The sequence below is a fragment of the Parasteatoda tepidariorum genome, chromosome 10 (assembly GCF_982258835.1).
Source record: "Parasteatoda tepidariorum strain Cologne lab strain chromosome 10, Ptep-v5.0, whole genome shotgun sequence".
Taxonomy (NCBI): domain Eukaryota; kingdom Metazoa; phylum Arthropoda; class Arachnida; order Araneae; family Theridiidae; genus Parasteatoda; species Parasteatoda tepidariorum.
In genome coordinates, this window is record NC_141764.1 from 73645248 (window position 1) to 73666693 (window position 21446).

General features: G+C 30.2%; 1 protein-coding gene across 3 annotated transcripts in view; it reads right to left on the reverse strand.

Moving 5' to 3' along the window:
* Positions 1 to 21446, reverse strand: part of LOC107453302 (suppressor of lurcher protein 1) — a 1096374-nt gene that overhangs the window by 614542 nt on the left and 460386 nt on the right. For all 3 annotated transcript variants that reach the window (XM_071184104.2, XM_071184106.2, XM_071184105.2), the window contains exon 8: positions 13864 to 13911. In XM_071184104.2, the coding sequence (XP_071040205.1) occupies positions 13864 to 13911 (48 nt within the window). The remainder of the gene's footprint in view (positions 1 to 13863; positions 13912 to 21446) is intronic.

Below are 21446 nucleotides of genomic sequence, written 5' to 3' on the forward strand. Positions count from 1 at the left end.
CTTTATTAAGGCTCTTGGCATTTCCGGCAAAATTAAATTCCTAGTGCACTTTAGCATCCAAATAGAGTCTCGGTGCTGCCATCTAGTGTGGCAGAAACTAGACGTCCAAATTAACATGACCAACGGTATCTCACCCATTGTGATGGTCCTGAAAGAGTGGATACCAACTCTGGAGAACGCACTAGGTCTGCTCATCGGCAAGACCGATTGTGCAGCCCATTGGAAATAAAAACCTTCTTTATTAATAACTAATCAATTACAAAGCAGTTCGAAATTAATGACAACATTGAAATGCATTAAAGTAATGGGGGCGCCAATGGAAGGCTCATGAAAAATGGGGAAATTTAATTTAACATGAAAAAATTTCAAATAAACAAAAATAAATTTTGCAAACGAGAAAAATGAATGATAATTTTAAGTTTATAATTTTTCTTTTAAGAAGGTAAAAAGAAACTAATTTTAAATCAAGGCACAATAAAAACCTTTTTATACTCTCCTACATCTCTCAAAAAGAAAAAAAATAATAATAAACAAAAAATAAATAATAAACTAAAATTAACATTAGTTTAAAGTTTCGAACGCACTTTTTCCTTAGAAATCCAAACTTCTTAACAATAAACATCAATAAAATTTTACAGTGTTACATAGTTTTAGATAAATTTCTACGAATAAAAGAATTTTAAATCCCTCTGCATAAATACATAATTCATAAAGATTGAATAATACGTCATCATTATTCACAGTTTCTAATATTTAACCTCTAATAGTTTAAATTATGACGTGTTAGATCATTAATCTATTGAATAATTAATCTTAAGGAAATTTGATGGTAAAATAAGTTGGAAGCTGAGCGTATTATTGAATGAATAAAAAAAGGAAGCTTCTATAACACGTAAAGAGAGCAAGAAAGGCATTCTTCATATTTAAGAAATAATTTAATAAATAAGGCGTGCATTAAATAATCAAACTGTTTTACTTGAACTTAAATTTTAATTAATTTTGCCTTATTTTTAATAAAAAAAAAGCGCGAAATGATACTAGAAAGTCTTAAGATTATATTTTCAAAACTTTTGTCATTGAGATATGATTTTTATTCATTTTAATCGTGTTTTTAATGGGTAATACGCTCGAACCCCTCTCCCATCCAAAATTTAAAAAATTTACAACAAAATTTACACATTAATGGTAGTAAATTCATTACTAGGAAAAGGATAAAATTCTGACAAAATCTAAAAAATAACAGTTAAAGAGGGTGGTTATATGAAAGACCTGTCAGCCTGCTTAAGGAAATCAAGAAAAATGTACAATCAATTACTAGAACTATCTTCAAGTCTTCTGTCACAAAAAGCTTTGATGTTCTGTACACCCGAGTTTTTTATACGGTAATTAAAAATTTTTGTGAAGTTTTTTTTTCTTTTTTTCTTTTTGCGCTTCCTTCTCTTACGTAGAAATTTACAGCTTCTAACGTATATGAATCAGCCGACCGAACTGTGTAGGGATCAGGGAACTGCCCTTGCATCGGAAAGATTCTGGTTTCGAATCCCGGGCAAGACATGGGTATTCTTTCATTCTCTATGCTATCTGTCCTTACTGTGGGGGCAACAATGGCCCATCTATTATGGTGTCCCTGAAAAAGCCTCCAACAAATCTGTCCTGCAAAATGCCTGAATTGACGATGAAAATAAAATAAAAAAGTATATGAATCATCGTCTTCATTTTTAATAAGGATTCCAAATATGAAAAAAGAGTGGTCTTCAAAACCCTATTTACACGAAGACTAAAATATGACGTCGCATGACTGAAGAAAGGTTTCTCAAATTTATATTACGCCTTATGTTAAGAGTCACACGTTGCAAGGATAGGAGAAAAAAACCATGTTCCTCAAAGTGTCAATTACTGTGTGCCTGAATTCTGGTCTGACTCGAAATTGTTTTTGCCCTGTAATGCTTTCCTGAAAACAGGCTTCAAGACTAGGGAGTGAAAAATCAGGTTTTCATTCTTCTTGTGACGTCACGATCCTGACGTCGACTCTCGTGTAAATGGAGAGTAGGGTATTTCCCGTATCCAAGATGCCCAGTGCAAATCTACTTGGTTAATTTGGAATATCATGTATCGCTTTACAGCCACCAAGATATCTGTGTTTATTCAAGTGGTTAAATATCAGTAGTTGGGATCATCTGGTATTTGTTTTTATAGCCAGATGATATCGAAAAGGAGGATTTCATAAGTTATTAAAAGTTCTTATTTGCAGCTAATAAAAATGCAGTCTTTGTCTAATAGCTACGGCTAATATAAAATAAAATAGAAAAATAGGATGCTTCATAATCATTTTAAATAAAGAGTTTGTTTTCTAAAAATATTTTCTAAGTATGTTTTGTGAGAGTTATTTCATTTTATTTTACAGCCAGCATTGAACAGCAGACCCAATTCTGAGTTTACAACGATCAGAGTTCAACTACGTTAGCCTTCGTTGTAATTCTGAACTCAATCTAAAAAACAAGCGAGCTTTTAGATCAAGAATTGGGACAAACTTGTTATTTGTGACGGTGTCATTGTCTTCCTCACGCTGTTGCTACTCGGTATCTATAGCACACAACGGGCTTCCGGACACACTTGACTGGTAGTAGCTACACAGGAGCAACTACGCACACAACCGTGAACTTAATACAGCTCTCACGGATAACGCTCAAAACCTAATGAACTTAATACAGCCCTCACCGCCAACGCTCGAAATCCGGTGGACTTATTACAGCTCTCTCAGTCTTTTGTAAGAAAACGGCAACGAGTCAACCAATGATATCCGTTCATTGAACTCTATCCCTCATAAAATTGTGGTAGGGAACTATTGTGGCAAAACCACCACCATAATTATTAAATACCAATTCACTAGTATATAAGGCATGTTAACTGGGTCCAATCTTGGGGATCTTTTGATAGATGAAGGTTGACATTGTCGAAAGATCCTTTCCCACACACAAATGAAACATAGAAAAGTTTACAAAGGCACCTCGGGGCTTAAATTTTGAAGTAGAAAAAATCTCCTAATGAGTACTAACAAGTACGAATATTCCTGAGCTTGACCATTTGTTAAAAACGATACTTCGATTCAGAAAAAGAATTTTAAATATTACATCCCAATGAAAAGGAAAATGTTATTTAAGAAAATTATTTTTCGTAATTATTGCATTTTTTTTTAATCATTAAAACCCTTAGAAATAATTTGTCGAGCGAATTTTAAATGTTTTGAAGTAGAAGATTTTTTACCGAAAAGATTTATATTCGTTTCCATTTTAATGTTATTCTATCAAGAAGATGGCGGACAGTCGGTGTCGTGGGTGGAGCTCTCGCTGACTATGGTTCAATTGTGCATACTAAATGTTGTGCGTCTTATCAGACTTCAATTTATCCAATCGCACCTTAGTGACACGGAATATCTGCGGTCATAAAATTTTGCTGAAACTGAGAATAAGGCAGTGATTTTGATAACTTTTATCTAAATGGAGAAAGGTAGCCAAATTGGCAATTTGGCTGCCAAGTTAAATAACTTTTGAAATATTTAAGTTACTTGTTCGTTCTAAGGCCCAGACGATTCTTCCCGGCAAAATGATATATACAGTTTAAAGTCATCAATCTGCTTCACGTGTAAGGCACCTAAGCAGTGACTTCTTTAAATTATTATTTTCCTTGGTGACAGGTCTTCGAAAAACTATCTTAACTCTGCTTTTCAAAGCTCTGTCACTGCTATATATATATATATATATATATATATATATATATATATATATATATATATATATATATATATATATATATATATATATATATATATATATATATATATATATATATATATATATCAGACAAATAACTTAAATATTTTAAAAGCTACTAAACTTTTTCAAAAATCGCCAATTTGGCGACATTTTTCCACTTAGATGAAAATTGTTAAAATCACTGCCTTATCCTCAGTTTTTGCAAATTTTTATGAGCCTAATAAAGGAGTATTGGAGTACGATTTTAAATATTAAAAAATTAGGCCACAAGCGCTTTTCATTTTCACAAAACTGTGGCTTTCCTCCATATTTGCGTTTTGCCCCATTTTCAAAATAAGCGTAGATAGCGCTGGCTATAGGTAGCCTAAACTTGACTTAACAGTCGTGAGTAACTGTTGGATACTCATAACAGTTATAAAAATAGCATATTATTAGCAAAAAAAGCATAATTTCTTATTAAGACGGAGCCTTCGAAAACCAGCCTTAAGGATGAATGCCAAAACATCAACAGCTCAGTCCGTTAGTGTAAGTCCAGTGCGTCTATAACAGCAAAACCAAACTCGTATGAGTACTTTTTTTCTAAATATTTTATACTGAACAAAAAAAATCAGACAAACAATAATGACAAATAAAAAACAGTGAAATGTCGTTAAAAAATATATTAATAACATTGTGCATTTTAAGCTTCTTTATAATGTATTTATATAGAAAAATTCAACGAAAGAAAATCACCGAAAAAATTCAGAAAACCTTTACTTAACTCACAAAAAACTTTTTTGACGGTCTGGACATTTTTTAAAGATTTCATTTTCTGTGGCTTCGACGTAAAGAGAATAGGCAAACACAGAAATCTTTCTTTGGTTTAGAACGCAAATGTCAAGACACACTTAAAAAGATTTCATTCCTTTAAAAAAAAAAAAGTGACGATACAGACTTTTTTCGAAAAAATATTTTTTTAAGAATATGTCTGTCATTTTTGTGTTCTCAGAACAGAAAATAGATAAAAACGAGTTTGAGATCGTCCCCCTTTTGAGAACATCCCGTTGAATCATTTCGTTTATTGTTCGCGTCCGTATCCATCCGCCGAAGAGAGTATCTTGCACAAAACGAAACAGGTGTCCGCTGCAGAACTACTTCCTTCCGCGACACCTCGTTCTTCCTAATACTTTCGAACATAGCAGATATGTTCTATGCTCAGCATTCTTTTTTTTCTAACAATTCTTTCTTTTTTTGTCTGGTTTTAGTTTTTCTTTTTGTGTGCCACTAGTTTCATTTTCTGTTCAGTCCGCAACGTTCACTTCTTTATTTTTCTTTCACTCATGTGTTATTTAAGTTTTTGAAACTGAAGTTAACGCCTGTCAGAAATGGCAGGTCATTCACTAAACAAGTAAAAGAACTAAATTACGTTTCAGATTTCGAAGTTTTGTGGTTCTATTGATTCCAGAACAGCGTGGCACTCATTTTTATAAATATAATGGCGCTTTAAAGTTGAAAATAATGAGGGGAGTCCTGTCTTGGACTAATGTTCTAAGAGTGCCTGAGGATTCGTGAATTTAACATACAGAAACAGCAAAATCTAAAACAATAATTTTCATGCCTGTGATTAAATACTCTTATTTATTATAGAAGTTTAAAAACACCACTTTTTCTTGGAAACAAAGCTGAATTTTGCTTACGGAATATTTTTAATAACGCATTTCAAAATATCGAGGGGGATTTCTTGTATCGCAGAAGCAGTAGCAATATTTACAGTATCTTATTTGTTGGGAATTTCCGTGTAGATGCCTCATTCTTTAAACAGCCCCAAAAAACATATCAAACCAACGATGCGAGTTGGTCAAAGGCTCCTGGATAGTCAATTAACAAAATATTTTGAAGCATGCCCTTGATTCGTTACATTACTTACATGGCCTTTTACTTGTATTTCTTGCCACATTTCATGTGTGAATTTTACTTGTTTGGAATTTATTGCATAAATTTTACTTGCAAAGCTTTTTTTCTTATGACGTGTTTTGTTCATCACTTGTTTTTTACTGACATCGCTTGTTTTTTACTTGCATTGCATGTTACATTATTTATAAGTCATGTGGCATTAATTGAAAGGCTTGTTGCGTTTTTTGCACGGCATGTTACATTGATTGCAAGCATGTTACATTGATTGTATGACATGATGTATTTATTTTATTTTATGATCCGTTCATTTTTAACTATTCGCGTTCAACTTCGTAGTTTTGTACTTTTGAACCCAACCCAAAAGGCACGAGAATTTTTGGATTCAACATTGGGACTAAATAACCTTTGTGGAGGAAGTTTTTTCTAAAACTAACTTGCATTGCCGGTATATTGAGATTAAAATCACGAAAACCTCCCACAGTTAGCGTGATGGCAAGGGGGATTTTAAGCCATGATCCTTTTATCACTTAAAATATTTTACGTAATTTAGCCCGGTGTACCCTGCGAGCTGGACACAGAATTTGTATCAACAAGCCACCACCGGGAATAGTACTCATGCCACTTGATTGGTTGGAGATCGCTCTATCACAGTAGCCCTTGCGGTGTAAGATGTATTGATTGTATTACGTGTTGCATTGATTGTATGGCATTTTACATTGATTGCATGGTATATTACATTGTTTGTTTCAGATGTTACTTAAATTGACAATTATATTACATGTATGTGCTACCTTTCGTGAAAATAACCCAATTTTTCCAGCTGTTCATTTACAAGCGATTCATAAATTGCAAATTTAATACCACAACAATTGCGAAAAAGAATAAAAATTGTAAAAATACTTAAATCTTGAGAATTGTTTACCTAATTTATTCCAGATATTCTACCATATATGATTCACAGAATATAACCACATCAAATAATGCTTTATATTCAATGATGCCAGATACGGATGAAATCTCCCTTTAAGTTATACAGAGAGGAATATAAAAATTTCAATCTAATGCAAGGAGAAAAAATCCAAACTTTCTAGCCACCGGCAAACTCGCTACGAATACGGCAGGGGGTGCAGAATAATAAAGACTCAACATGTACTCCAGAGTGAAAAAAAGAACATTCTCACACGTGCTCTGCGCTCGAAAAATCGAGCAACATCCTTTCCTTCATAAGAAAACACGAGGTAAAAATGCATCTCACTCCCTTGTATACAAAGGGAAGTAGCTTGGCGGGGTGCCTTCTTTTCGCGTTGCCAACCTCTTGCCAATTACAGCACAAAGTCTGCAGATCCTATTTAGCGTGGTAGGCTTCAAAATCATTATTCTTTGTGGGTGGTGGTGATAAAAAATTCTATAGAGTTTGAAGAAAATGGAATATAGTGAAACATGCTGGAACCAGAGGCAAGAGAAAAATGGAAATGTTATTGGAATATAGTCATGTTTATCGAATGTGAAATCGAAATAAAAAAAAAAGCGTTTCAGTTCAAATATGCCTTTAGATATTCTTTGGCTAAAAGAAATGACTTTGACTTTAATGTTAGAGTCTAATATTTAGTATTTAAATGCTTACAATTCTAATTTAATAGTTGAGTAATTGTGGATTTTCATTGTAGAGGATCTGTTTTTCGGATTCTTTAACTTTACAAGTTGTGTTTACAATTCACTACAAATATTTTTTAATAGCGTCCTCGCATAATAAGGTGGACTTGATCCACCAAATTGGGTGTACTATAATCGTAGATAAATAAATTCCACAGTTATTTGCAAAATGGTTTTAAAATTTAATCGCCATTGTTCAGGTTAAATGGTTTTCATTTTCAATTGGCTCTTTAACATTTTTCCCCCGTTAAACGCATAATAGATAATAAAATAGTAGTAATTGGTGTTAAAATGTTGTGGAACTGAATCTCAAGCAAAGTTATATATAAGAATATATCGCGCAAAGCAGGATCTTACTTGCACCAAGTATCATGGAACGGATTCGCATATTGACAAAACAACTTGAGAGAGAATCTCATACGAACAGATTAAAGAGCCACAGAATCTCACGCAGGTAAGACATCATGCGAAAAATCCAGCGTGAGCAAAACAACGTGAAACAATATTTTACCTGGAAACATCTTCAGATTTTATCACTTTTGAGCAAAGTATTATTAGCATTAAAAAAAAAGTATTTATAGTTTCATTTTGTCAAGACAAGATGATGTCACTAAGAAACTTGAAACCAAGCCATTTAATGAATCTGGCCATGGATAAACCACAGATTGTAGATAAGCAAAAACAATCAGGTCATAAAGGATTGTAAATCAATCGAAGAGAACCAGGTCATAGATAAACCACAATCCATAGATAAACTGCAAGGAACTATGTCACAGATATACCGCAATTCATAGATAAAGCAGCAAAGAACTACACCATGGATTAACTGTGATTCTTAAATGACTTCTATACCAGAGATAAAACGTGATTCTTAGCTAAACTACAATGAACTATATTCAAAGCACATATATCCACACAACACATATAAGCACAGTATACCACAGATATACCGCAATTCATAGATAAAGCAGCAAATAACTACACCACGGATAAACAGCGATTCTTAGATGACTTCTATACTACAGATAAAACGTGATTCTTAGATAAACTACAATAAACTATATTCAAAGCACATATATCCACACAACACATATAAGCACAGTATACCACAGATATACCGCAATTCATAGATAAGGCAGCAAAGAACTACACCATGGATAAACAGCGATTCTTAGATGACTTCTATACCAGAGATAAAACGTGATTCTTAGCTAAACTACAATAAACTATATTCAAAGCACATATATCCACACAACACATATAAGCACAGTATACCACAGATATACTGCAATTCATAGATAAAGCAGCAAAGAACTACACCACAGATAAACTGCGATTCTTAGATGACTTCTATACCACAGATAAAACGTGATTCTTAGATAAACTACAGTGAACTATATGCAAAACACATATATCCACACAACACATATAAGCACAGTATACCACAGATATACCGCAATTCATAGATAAAACAGCAAAGAACTACACCACAGATAAACTGCGATTCTTAGATGACTTCTATACCACAGATAAAACGTGATTCTTAGATAAACTACAGTGAACTATATGAAAAATACATATATCCACACAGCACATATAAGCACATATAAGCACAGTATACCACAGATATACCGCAATTCATAGATAAAACAGCAAGGAACTACACCACAGATAAACTGCGATTCTTAGATGACTTCTATACCACAGATAAAACGTGATTCTTAGATAAACTACAATAAACTATACCACAGATATACAACAATTCATAGATAAAGAAGCAAAGAACTACATAATTAATGTTCGAATCTGTAATAACGCAGTAAATATTTTTTACTTCTTTTATTTTTATTTACTTATCAAGAATTTAAATATTGCATGAAATTTCAAATTAGAAAGCAGCATTTTTTTATAAATTTTTTTTTAAAAAAACTTTCATATTAATAAATATGAGGTTTGAAAGTTGTTTCATCGTTTTAAGTTTATTTAAAGTATTAACTTATTAACAGTATATAATAACGACAATTACAATTTATCATTTTAGAAATGATACAAAAAATTTAGACAGCAATTAATTGTTTGATTATTATTCCGAATAAATTTAATCCGATAATGTCTCAGAATTTCTTAAAGTGGTAATTACTGTGACAGGGAAATCGATCGTCTTTTCATGAGATTTCACTATTTTTTATGAATATTAATTACTACTACGGTTTTAAAATTTAAAAAATTACTGTTAGTAGGATTTATTATAGAAAAAAATATAATATGAACTTTTAATAAAAATTTAATAATTTACTGCTGAAATTATCTTATTTTATATTATACAAGACTATTTATTCTAATTAAAATCTGTAAGCGGTTGAAAATTTAATGATTGTAAACTTCATATTCTCTGAATAAAATTTGACATTTTTTTTTCAATTTAAAATTTTTAAGTACTCTTAATTTAAGATAAGATTTAATAAATGATTTTATCATGCCAACAAAAGCAAATAAATAATAACAATTACTAATGAAACTTGAGCAAATAATTGCTCGATTACAACATTTAAAATTTCTTTTCTCATTATTGGTGATAAGTGCTTCAGACAACAATTAACTATTCACAATTATTATTTCAAGTTAAGAAAAATAAACGACCACCAAATCAATCATTTCTTTAATTTCTGCATTTTATAACCCTTAAGTTTTGTTGGAGTTTCAGATAATGTTAAATACTCATATTTTTGTTTTAGAAGAACTATGAATGCTAATATTAAAATTTAAAAAAAAGAACACTTCATTTTCTGCTTAAACAATAATTCAATTATATGATGCGACTCTATTTACTCTAATTAAAATCTTCACTGTGTAGAGTTATCAAAACAGTTTAATCTCGCAGAGAAATTGAATTAGAAGTGCAAACTGGGAAAAGTTTGAGAAGTAAAAATGCCGGTAGTCTGGAAAATTTTTAAATCCGGGGACTTGGCATAAAAGGATATACGTCTAGACAGAGTCTCCAAACTAATAAGCCGTCAGGTTGACTGCCTCAGCTTATGGAAAGAATGAAATTCCAGCCAACTAAAAAATCTCGCCAAGGATCTTCTTTGCTTAAACTCACTTAGGAAGAAGAAAAAAAATAGGGAAAAAAGTAGGGAAAAAATCCAATTTTATGCTTGAGCTCCCTCTGATGGTGGGGTGTAAAAGCAAAGTCACTCTATGGTGGTCTTCTTATCGAATTTCAATCCAGTGTTATGCCATTGCTCAGGATTTCTCATTTTGGATGCTCTGAGTAGTGCAAGACGTTAAGCAAAGAGGTATCGATAAGTCACAATGGTATGTTTTATGCTGAGACATTACCATTGGATTCAAAATAAAACCTGAAACTTCACCTTTTCTTATTGGTTGAATATCGGAAAAGGAATATAGCTGCCTGTAGAGCATAAATATTCACGGATTTCCAAGTCATATTGAAGAGTTTTATTTTACCGATATATGTTGATTATTAGCTAGGTTTCTCAAAACTTATTTTTAACAATCTAGTTTATATGGAGTTTGGGTGCTGGAAAAAAAGTAGTTGTAAGGTCTTAACATAAATAGGGTTACAGGAAATTTTATTCTATTGTTAAAATTGGGTTGTTTTCAAGCATAAAGTAATGCATATTTTATTGTTATTCATGACTTTTGCTATTTTTTTTTCATAATAAAACTTTTTATAAACCTAGTTATGCTATATTTAATACATATTTCAAAAGTTATAATAGTTTCGAACTGATATGAGTATTGATTTTACTATGTAACGGCTGCTTTATTTTAAGTATCATAAAACAACTTTGGCACTATGTGCTGAAAAAAAGCTATAAAATTAATTATACGATTTCAAAGAATGAAAAAAATCAATTTACATTGATGCACCTAAGTTCACGTCAGATGATAATTGCTGAAAAAAAATAATAATTCAACTGATAAATGATAATAGCTCAAAGCATAAATTATAACACCGAATACAAGGAAATAACCATGAAAATTCAGTGATGTATTCTCTAAATGATGAGGATGAATAGGATAAATTATGACCATGTATATGATAAATTATGATGATGAATATGATAATTGATAATGATGGTAGCCATAAAGTATAACAATGAATAAGTTAAGAGATAACTGATACTTAGATAATTATCATGATAAATGATAATAATTCAAAGTATAAATTATAACAACAAATATAATGAAATAACCATGAAAATTCAGTGATGTATTCTCTAAATGATGAGAATGAATAGGATAAATTATGACCATGTATATGATAAATTATGATCATGAATATCATAATTGATAACGATGGTAGCCATAAAGGATAACAATGAATAAGATAAATGATAACTTATACTGAAATAATTATCATGAGCACCTATTAATACGATGATTGATTACAATTCCTGTGAAAGTGATAACGATGCAAATGATAAATATCTAAAGGATACCTTTATTACAGCTATGTCTAGTTGTTTTCAATAAAACTATTTATTTTGCAATCAGCTTTCCCTCAATTCTACATTGAATTCCAAAACTGACTTACAAAATCTTAAAAATATTTCTTTGCATTTATCTTCACCTGAGACTAATTTCAACAAAATAATTACTTTGAATTATTTAGCTTTCATATGGTCCTTCAATGGATTATATAATTGATAATCGAATCTCATAGAATATCACTTGGAATGTTTACCAATGGTTGCTTTCGATAAAACAAATTGTTTTGTAATTAGCTTGTACTACTATAATGAATTCTAAAATTGGTTCGCAAACTCAACGTCTCTCAGCACTTTCTTCACTAGAGACTGGTTTCAATAAAACAAATTAAATTATTTTGTAATTAGCTTCCTGATTACACAGGGGAGCATTTTTTACAAGACATTTTTTTAAACAGATCTTAGATATTTTTGTGTCGCTGATTTCAAATCCGCGATCGAATTCTCTCACTTAGCTACAGTCTCAGTAAATGATATTTTTTAGTGTATTTTTGTAGAAATGTACAAGTTTAATTTATGTTTTTTTGTTTAATTTAATTAAATTTTCAAGGAACTAAGAAATAGTTTTCTTTAATTCCTACAATGGACTCGAAAACTGATTAGAAAACTCACAAAAACATCACTTTTAACATTTACATCCACCAAGGACTAATTTCAATGAAAAAAATTATTTTGTAATTAGCTTTCTGATTATTCTTCAATGGATTTTAAAACTGTTTAATGGATTCCATGAAGCATTTTGCATTTTCTTCTATTAAAAGTGGCTTTTAGCAAAACTAATTCTTTTATAAACAGATTAACAATGATCTTTCTATAGATTCATTACTTGGTTTTTATCAAATTTTCTGAAATATTATTTAGTATATTGTTTCAGCATGCTGCTCTGCAGTTTTATACTTCAAGTATCTAAAATTTCTTTAAATAAAAAAGAAGAAATCTAATATTTATTTTTACCGTGTTTCCCAGAATTCACACAATTCCATAAGCTTTTGTTCGAAAACTCTAAGAATTATTATTTTTATTTACTTTCTTGGAATGACGTGAAAGATTAATAACCACCCCCAAAAAAACTTTACCAATAAATGAATGTGGTTTAAGGAAGTATTTTTCAAAAATTTAAAATAAAAAGAATTCTATCCCTTTATTTTTAGAAAAGACGCCCTCCAAGGAATTCGATTTGTCGCATGGCTTCATTCTAATAAAAGCCAAGTCTGATTGCAAGAAAAATAATTCTTCACGTGAAATCACCAGCCATTTTATTTTTCTATTGAGCTCGAGGTTTTGCTACAATGGATACACACTGTACACCGCTAAAACGTTTCTTTTAAAATTATATTTGAATCCTGCATTTTAAGACAAGTGAAACGAAAGAACTGGATGTTATAATAAAGTTTGATGTATTTTTGGAAAAAAATGCAGCTTGAACTGCCATTCAAAACTCGAATTGATATTTTTTTCTTCTTTACTTTGGATTTATTTCATGTTTGAATTCAAGAACAAATCGATATTCCTTTGAGAAAATGTGTTCATCGTCTGGATTAGTTAAAAATGTTTGTGTTGTTTAATCAACGCTTAAAGAACACGTTCGTAAATATTTCACGTTTTTGATTTAATGTTCAAAAACTTACTTTTTTCTTAATGACATTTACATTATTTATTAAAATATTGCACTTTAAGACAAGTGAAAAGAAAGAGCTGGATGTTATAATAAAGTTCGTATTTTTTAAAAATAATACAGTTTGACCTGCCATCAAACACTCATCGATTTATTCTTCTTACTAATGGTTTTTTACCATGTTTGATTACAATAACAAATCGATATTCTTTTGAGAAAATGCATAGATTGTCTGGATTAGTTAAACGTGCTTGTGTTATTTTAGCAAAGGAAATGTGTTTAAATAATACGTTCGTAAATATTTTACGTTTTCGATTTATTGTTCGTAAATGTTATTTTCTTACACATTGATATTTCATCATGAAAATAATTTTACGAAAAAAAGTGGAATTATTTGAAACGTTTCATTACTTACCTGGTTCTGATGTTGTGGTGAGGTAGTCTGTAGTTCTACGGATTGACTCTGAAAAAAAATTTAAAAAATATCAAATTTATTTAAAATGTCAGAAAATTAGCATGGTATTAACTATATACTTTTACTTTTGAAATCTAAAAAAAAATTATTGAATTAAAATAGAGTTTTGAAGATTCAAATACACGGGAAAGACACGTCATTTTGTTTCGTGCGCATTTGCATTTACATTTATAATGCAATTCTGAAAAATATGTGCTAAATTGTGAAAATGTTTAAATAGTGTGTAGTAAAGGGGAAAAAAACTTTACATTCTAAATAACTTTTAATTTTGTGATCATATTTTAAAACTTAATTACCTGGAGTGAAAAATTTAAATTTAATTATGTTCACACCACATAATGTAGTGTGCATGTAGTGTATATCTAAATTAAAGTAACGAAGTTATAAATAAAAATGCACTTTTTATGGTAAATGTAACTTATTTGGAAGAGTTTCAGTTTTTGATTCTTAGTATAAATGTTGCCCGTATAGTTTACTTGGAAAACCGTCAAAAGTTTGAGCCCTTTAACTCGTCCAGAGTCGTAATTGCACATACGCTGTAAAAATTTCTGGATCAAATTACGGTAAAAAGTTCTTGTACCTTCGAGTGAAGTATCAGTAAAACTAATTTTACCGTGAAGTCCTGTTTTACCGTAAGATTTTATATCGAGATTTTTACAGTAATATTTTTTTACAGTGATTCCGTTATTTTACAGTAAATATTTACTGTAGAAATTACGATATATCAGATTTTTTATCCAGTAAAAGTAAATTCAAGATGGCCTCAAGATTTCACTGACGTGACCTCAATACAGAACTCTCATATCTTATCACGTATTAGTACTAATACGTACTCTTTAAAACGTATATTCTGGGTATATGCTGGTAAAGTGCTGCTTTTTCATTCTGCTGGCTCCGTAGGATTCAGGGTTAATTTTATTGTTATTATATAACTAATAATTATATATATTTCATAAATAAATATATGCGTATAATTATATTTATTTTATAATTATAAATTAATTTAATTGTTTTCCAATATTTCGCTACTTTTTTTGGAGTATTTATATTAACTATAACAATTTTGCACAAAATTATTATAAAAGAAGAATTTCCAAGATATTTCAATGCAAAAAAATAAGCAGAAAACCGTGGAAAATTTTTGCCCTTTATTGTTAAGTTTATTTTTTCTGTATTTTGCTATAATTTTGGAACTATTTAAGCAAACCATAACAATTTTGCACACAATTATAAGAAAACTTAGTATTTCAAAGCAAAAAAAGTATTTCAAGAGTATTCCTGAGTATTTCAAAGCAAAAAAAGAAAAAGAAAACTGTCCAAAATTTGTGAATTTTAATGATATTTTTTTCTTTGTATTTCACTGCATTTTTGGAACTATTTAAATAAATCATAAAAAAATTACTTAAAGAGAAAAACCTTTATTATTTATTACTATTTAGTGTAATAATGTTTTAAGCAAATGTTGTATTGTGAGGTACACGAAATCTAAATTTGAGTGGAATCATTCAAATAGTTTTCAAAAATTGAAAATTAAAATAGGACATTCAAATTTCCGAAACCTCAGTTCGGTTTATTCTTTGTACAATGAACACGTAAGAATTAAATCACTCGTCTATATGTTATGAAGTTTATTCAAAAGTTTTTAGGTAATATTAATTGCTCATGAGTTACACCATAAATAAGATAGTTGCCGACTGTTAAAACAATTAAATGCCTTGGAGGTAGATAATCGCTGAAAAGTTGTTGTGAAAGCAGTTAGCGTACATTAGAAAATAATAACGATAATTGACTTTCATTTATTTTTTTAATTTAAGCAATTTTAGAAATACTTAATATTATCAAAACAGTTTTGCTATTATTCTAATAAATAAAATGAATTTTTAAATTTGAATATATTGTTACTTAAAGTAACTTACAACAATATAGTATTTTTAATTTCTTACGGAAATAGCTAATTTTGTTTATATGGATCGTAGATTTTCAAAACAGGTTTGTTTTAAAATATTCTGAAGTTCACCATTACTCGTTAGTGTTGCCAACTTGTTAGCATTTTCATTAAAGATAATGTCATTATCTTTTAAATTATTCTAGCTATTTTCTTGAATTGTTGTGCAAAATGAACGATTTAGAATTAGCATAGTGAAAGAAAAAAAGTATTTACAGATAATTATCATGACAAATTTCCTAAAATTGAAAATGCTAATTAAAACATATCACTTTTAAGAGAAATTGTTAATTATTAAAATTCATTTCATTATTTACATTTTAATTACTTTTAACGTATGAAAATATCCACATATTTCCTTACCAGTTTGTTTTACGAAGAAATTTTAATTACGCTTGACAATAATTAAATTAACTAAGGGAAACTAAACATTATAAATAAAAATTTTACTTCTTTCATAAAGTTGAATATTCTTTCCAAGATAAAACATTAAATAAGAATTAATTCAAAAGACTAAAAAGAAAACCACATCTTCCAAACCCTTTGTCACTGTAATAATTTAGTTAGACGATGAAAAAAAAAATCTTAGTTAAGAGCAAACGACATAAGGTACAGGAAAGAAAAATAAGAAAACAATTCTTAATGAAATAATGACAGACAAACACTTCCACTGAATAAAATTTTTCTTTAAACAATTTTCTCATTTTCCCGTATAAAAGTTTGAAACAATAAATGAATTTATCGTCTGATAAAGCATTAAGTTTAATAAAATTATCAATTATATTATTTTACGTTTATAAATTCTGCGGTAATCAAAAAATATTACTGAAAATAAATTATGGTTAATTCAATTTTGTTTCCCAGTCTTTCTTAATTCATGAAAAATAATTTTGATATTTTTTTTAATTTACTAAGAATACATTATTTTTTAAACATTAATGGAGTATTAATTTATTTTCATTAATATGAAAGTGTATTTAATTATAAATATTTCGGAAAAGTTTCTATTTGCGTTAAGAATCAATATTTACTATTTCATTTAACGAATTTGGACAAAAAATTGTTTAAATATTTGTAAGTCAGCTGAAAATCATATTTTTTAATTATTTCAGATGGTAAATTGTTGAATAAATATTTTATCAAAATTTTCTATTCAGTTAAAAACTTACTCCAGGGATGCGTAAGTATTTGTCATTTTATTGACGTCAGGTATTTATGATTAATAATACGAAATATAATCAGAAGTTGATAGCAGTAAATCTATTGTTAAAAAAGAAATGGAGTTGGAAATTTTAAGAAAATTGTTTGACAAATAACAGTATATTTTTAAATGTTATGCTAAATTTCTCCTTTTGCGGTAGCTATTGCAAGTAGTTTTTTCGGTATTAAGTTTAATAATAAACGCATAGTTTAACACATTTAAATATTGCAAGACGAGAGAAAAATGGTATTTTTGTGGCTTAGTAAGAGTATTAAGGAGATGAGATTGTATTATGGAATTAATAATCTTTCTATATATATAACAGCGAAATTCTGTATGTATGTTCGTTAATAATTCGAGAACGCGAGCTCCGAATTGGATCATATTTTTTCTTCTAAAATTAGCAAATTTTTATGGGACGGTTTGTAAAAATTGTCGCTTTTAAGTGTTGAGTAGTTCGACCGTAACACGACATTCCATTGTTACACCTCATTTCAAGTTTTTAAATATGTTTTGAAGGGCTTCGTTTATAAGCACATATCGCTCATATTTTTTTGGATCAATTTGTGATATTTTTCATCTCTCTATGCTAAGCTGTTCACATGCGATATTAAGAAAAATATGCTTAAATATGGTACAAAAAAGGGACTAATTTCACATAGTGCTGCTCCCCCTATATTCTAAGGGTCAGAATCACAAATTCATTGAAGAAAAGGTATGTTTGTTCAGAGGAAGTGCGTTTATGTGTCTGACTTCGCAACTTAAAATATTGTCTGCTCTAGTTAATAATCATATATATGTCCACCTTCTCAAATCATTAAGATTGAGTCCTAGTACGTGATAATCTGATCGCTAAATCAAAAGTTTTTCAGAAAGGTTAGTTTTTCTCTGTGCTCTGTACACCAATAGTTAGTGAAATCTGTTCTTTTTAAACAAAGTACAACGCAATTTTTCCTTAAAAAAAGTTTTGGGGCCTGTACCTTGGGAGAGATTGAGAATAATATAGCCTATGCTGAGGGAGAATATGCTGTGTTTAAAGTAGCCAAAAAAAGTTGATAAAAACACCCTGTTAAAGGATCACCAATCCATTTCCTTTTTCTGACTTTTTAATTTGCTTTAATTAAAATTCCTTCGTTTTTCTGATTCTTTAGCCATTGTAGTAAAACACTTCTTCCAAATGCTACATAATTTGTTTATAAAAACCAAAAAATAATGTAATTTAATCAACACTTATTGTTAATGATTTTATTGCAATTATTTTTAATAACAGTCTATTCTACCCATCAGTGCCATCCCAACAACTCAGGATGGACCGAGTGTGTAAAATAGCTTTCTTGATTTTAATGCAACTGTTGCATCAAATTAAGGCATGACATAGAAAAATATGAAAACGCTTTACAAACAATTCTAGTCAACATTATTAATAAATCTATATTATATAAAACGCTAATACGTAAGTATGTATCAATAAAACCGATGATATTTCTTTTCTCGCGCTGGCAACAGTTTTCATTTTTAATTGACTGGATTCGGCGCGCAAGAGCACGTACGATAACAATAACCAGAGTGAGCATTATCAGGTTGTTCAATTCAGATTCATGCACTAAAAACGTGACAATATTTAATTTAAACTCAATTAGGAATTAATTAATTAATAGAAGTGAGAATGCTTTAAAAGGCCGCTGTTAAATTGATACTTTTCTACTGGGAGCTACCTAAACGTCTAAAAAACGTTTAAGTGTTTGTATTGAATGCATTGAATTTTTTTATATTTCGCGCTTATTTATGCATTGAATTTTCACGCTTTAAAATGCAGAATATTAGTGAAGCAATATTTGATAATTTATTTTGCTAATATGTTTCTTATTTAGCTAATGTTTTGATTTTTTCACCATGTAAATTCTAAATAGCTAATATACTTTTTTAAAAGCCAATAAGAACATCGGTAGAATTCATCTACATAAGTACAATACTATGTTTTTGATGATAAAATACTATGTCTTTGATGATAATATATTATGCCTTTGTGCTAGAACATTGTGTTCATTGGCGAGCGAGCGCAGCGAGCCATGGTTCACGGCGTGAACCACATAGGATTGCGTAGCAATTCTCGGGGGTTGGCGAGCGTTAGAGAGCAGGGGGTGGAGCCTCCTAGTAGTTTAATAAAACATTAGCATTTTGATTTTTTTCCGAATTGTTTGTTGAATTATACTCATAGTCTCCGAGATTTTCCTAAGTGATCCCGATTCAAAACAAATAGCTAATAACTGCAGAGAATTCTTGAACGTTCTCAATTATATAAACAGAAATTTTACATTTTATTTTATAACAGCACTGAACAGCCGACAGACCCAATTCTGAGTTTACGACTATCGATGTTTGACTCCGTAGCCATGTAATTTTGAGCCCAATCCAAATCCAAGAGAACATTGAGACAATTTTAGCCTTCGTTAGGATTAATTCGTGAGGATTAACGCGTATTTGCGTAACATTGAGAAGAAAATCACAGAAACCTGATACGGTTATCCCGACGGCAAGAGGATTCTAACCTATGATCTGTTTACTGTAGAGGACATTTTATGTCAGAAGCACCGTGGTTGGTGCGACCAGTGAGTAGAATTCATAAAGAGCAGAATAAATAAGGATTTGAATCTGTGTCCTAGCGCTCTGTCCCCTGAGCTCCCTAATCTCATACGGAAAAATTATTGCTACCAACTTCAACCATAAAAGTGCTTACCTACCTCGCTTTCTCACATAGGTCACTTACTCCTTTACCTTAAAGTACTTACCTTAGTTGCTTGGCCATGGTTGGGGTGATGTGTGCTGATGTAACAATAGTACATAAATGATATTTAAGTACTGCCGACCAGATGGCCGAGTGGTTAACGTGCCGGACTGCGGAGCCGATGGTTGCGGGTTCGTATCCCGCTCAGGGCATGTATGTTTTTTTTCTCTCTATGTGTGTTCTATGTCCTTTCTTCTGTGTGATTGTGTGAATGTAACCCGCCCTATAAACGGGTTTGTGGTTGTATGACGTGGGCGACGCTACTCCACCGCCGTGGCTTAGCCGTAGGTGCTCACTGGGTAATGATAAGAGAGTAGCAATTCTGGCATTTCTGAGGCCAATGGGAAATAGACCCAAGTTCCCGCCATTAAGCAAAAAAAAAATATTTAATTACTTTAGTTAAGTTGAAAATTCTGTTTTAAATGCATATATTGAAAATGATATTTTCAAAGTATGCTGCATAAAAATACGTAACTAACATTTACACTACTTTAAAAGTTATATTAATGAATATACTCAACTTTTATTTGTCTTCTTTTAAAAAATAAGCAAATTTCACAGTAAAATTTTAGCAGCATTCATCATATCTTGTGTAAAAAAACAAAATTATTCAAACTTAAAAAAGTTAAATATTTCCTTAAATTTTTTTAAGTTAGAAATACAGTTCTGAAAAATTCTGTTTTGTTAGAATTGAATGTGTTTTATTCCAATACCCTGTCAAATACAGACGATCAAAATAAAACTCCGATCTTCGATTTGTCCATAAAAAGAATGGTTTTGTTATTTTATCGAGCAAATTTCACGCATGTTTAATATTCTATTCCTCATTCTAAAATGCAAAATATAGCCAATAAACTAGAGAAAAGCTTAATAACATTATATTATTCAAAATTTTCCATTCCGCCAAGCTCTACGAAATAGTTTTATTCGTTGAATTTCGTAATGAAATATTTATATACTGAAACACTGGAGGAAAAAAAAGGATTCATTACTTTTTCCCACAATGCATTTCTCCGGTATAGTAAAAGCTGATTGAAAAGTCAGCTTCTTTTGTTTACCGATTCCAGGCTTTTCACAGCTCTCTGGAACCTCGAACTCAAATTTCCATATTTCCGTTTTAATATCTCCACAGATCTTTGCGGTGTTTATTCTGGAATTTTCGGCTTTCTGGTATGTTTGTATTTGGGGTTCAACAGTATTTCTGGTCTTTCAAAGATTAATCAATATTAGAAAGTATTGCCATTTCATCCGAAAGTAATACTTTCCAATAAATGTCTAGATTAAAAGGAACATCGGACTTATTCAGCAAAAGTCAAAACTTATTATCAGGAGTTCAAGTATAAGTTTTTAGAATAACAAACATTTATCTTTGTTAGGTGTTGATTTATTTTCCGTTAATTTTATTAAAATTGAACATTTTCAATTTTACTGACATTTTCAAGGGTAACATGCAATATACGTTAGGATTAAAAATGAAGTTGGACTTATTCTCTTATCAGCAAAAATCAAAATTTATTATCAGGAGTCCGAGGTTTTTAGCTTTGTAAACTATCTCTTTATTTTTTGTTAATTTTAATAACATTGAGCATTTT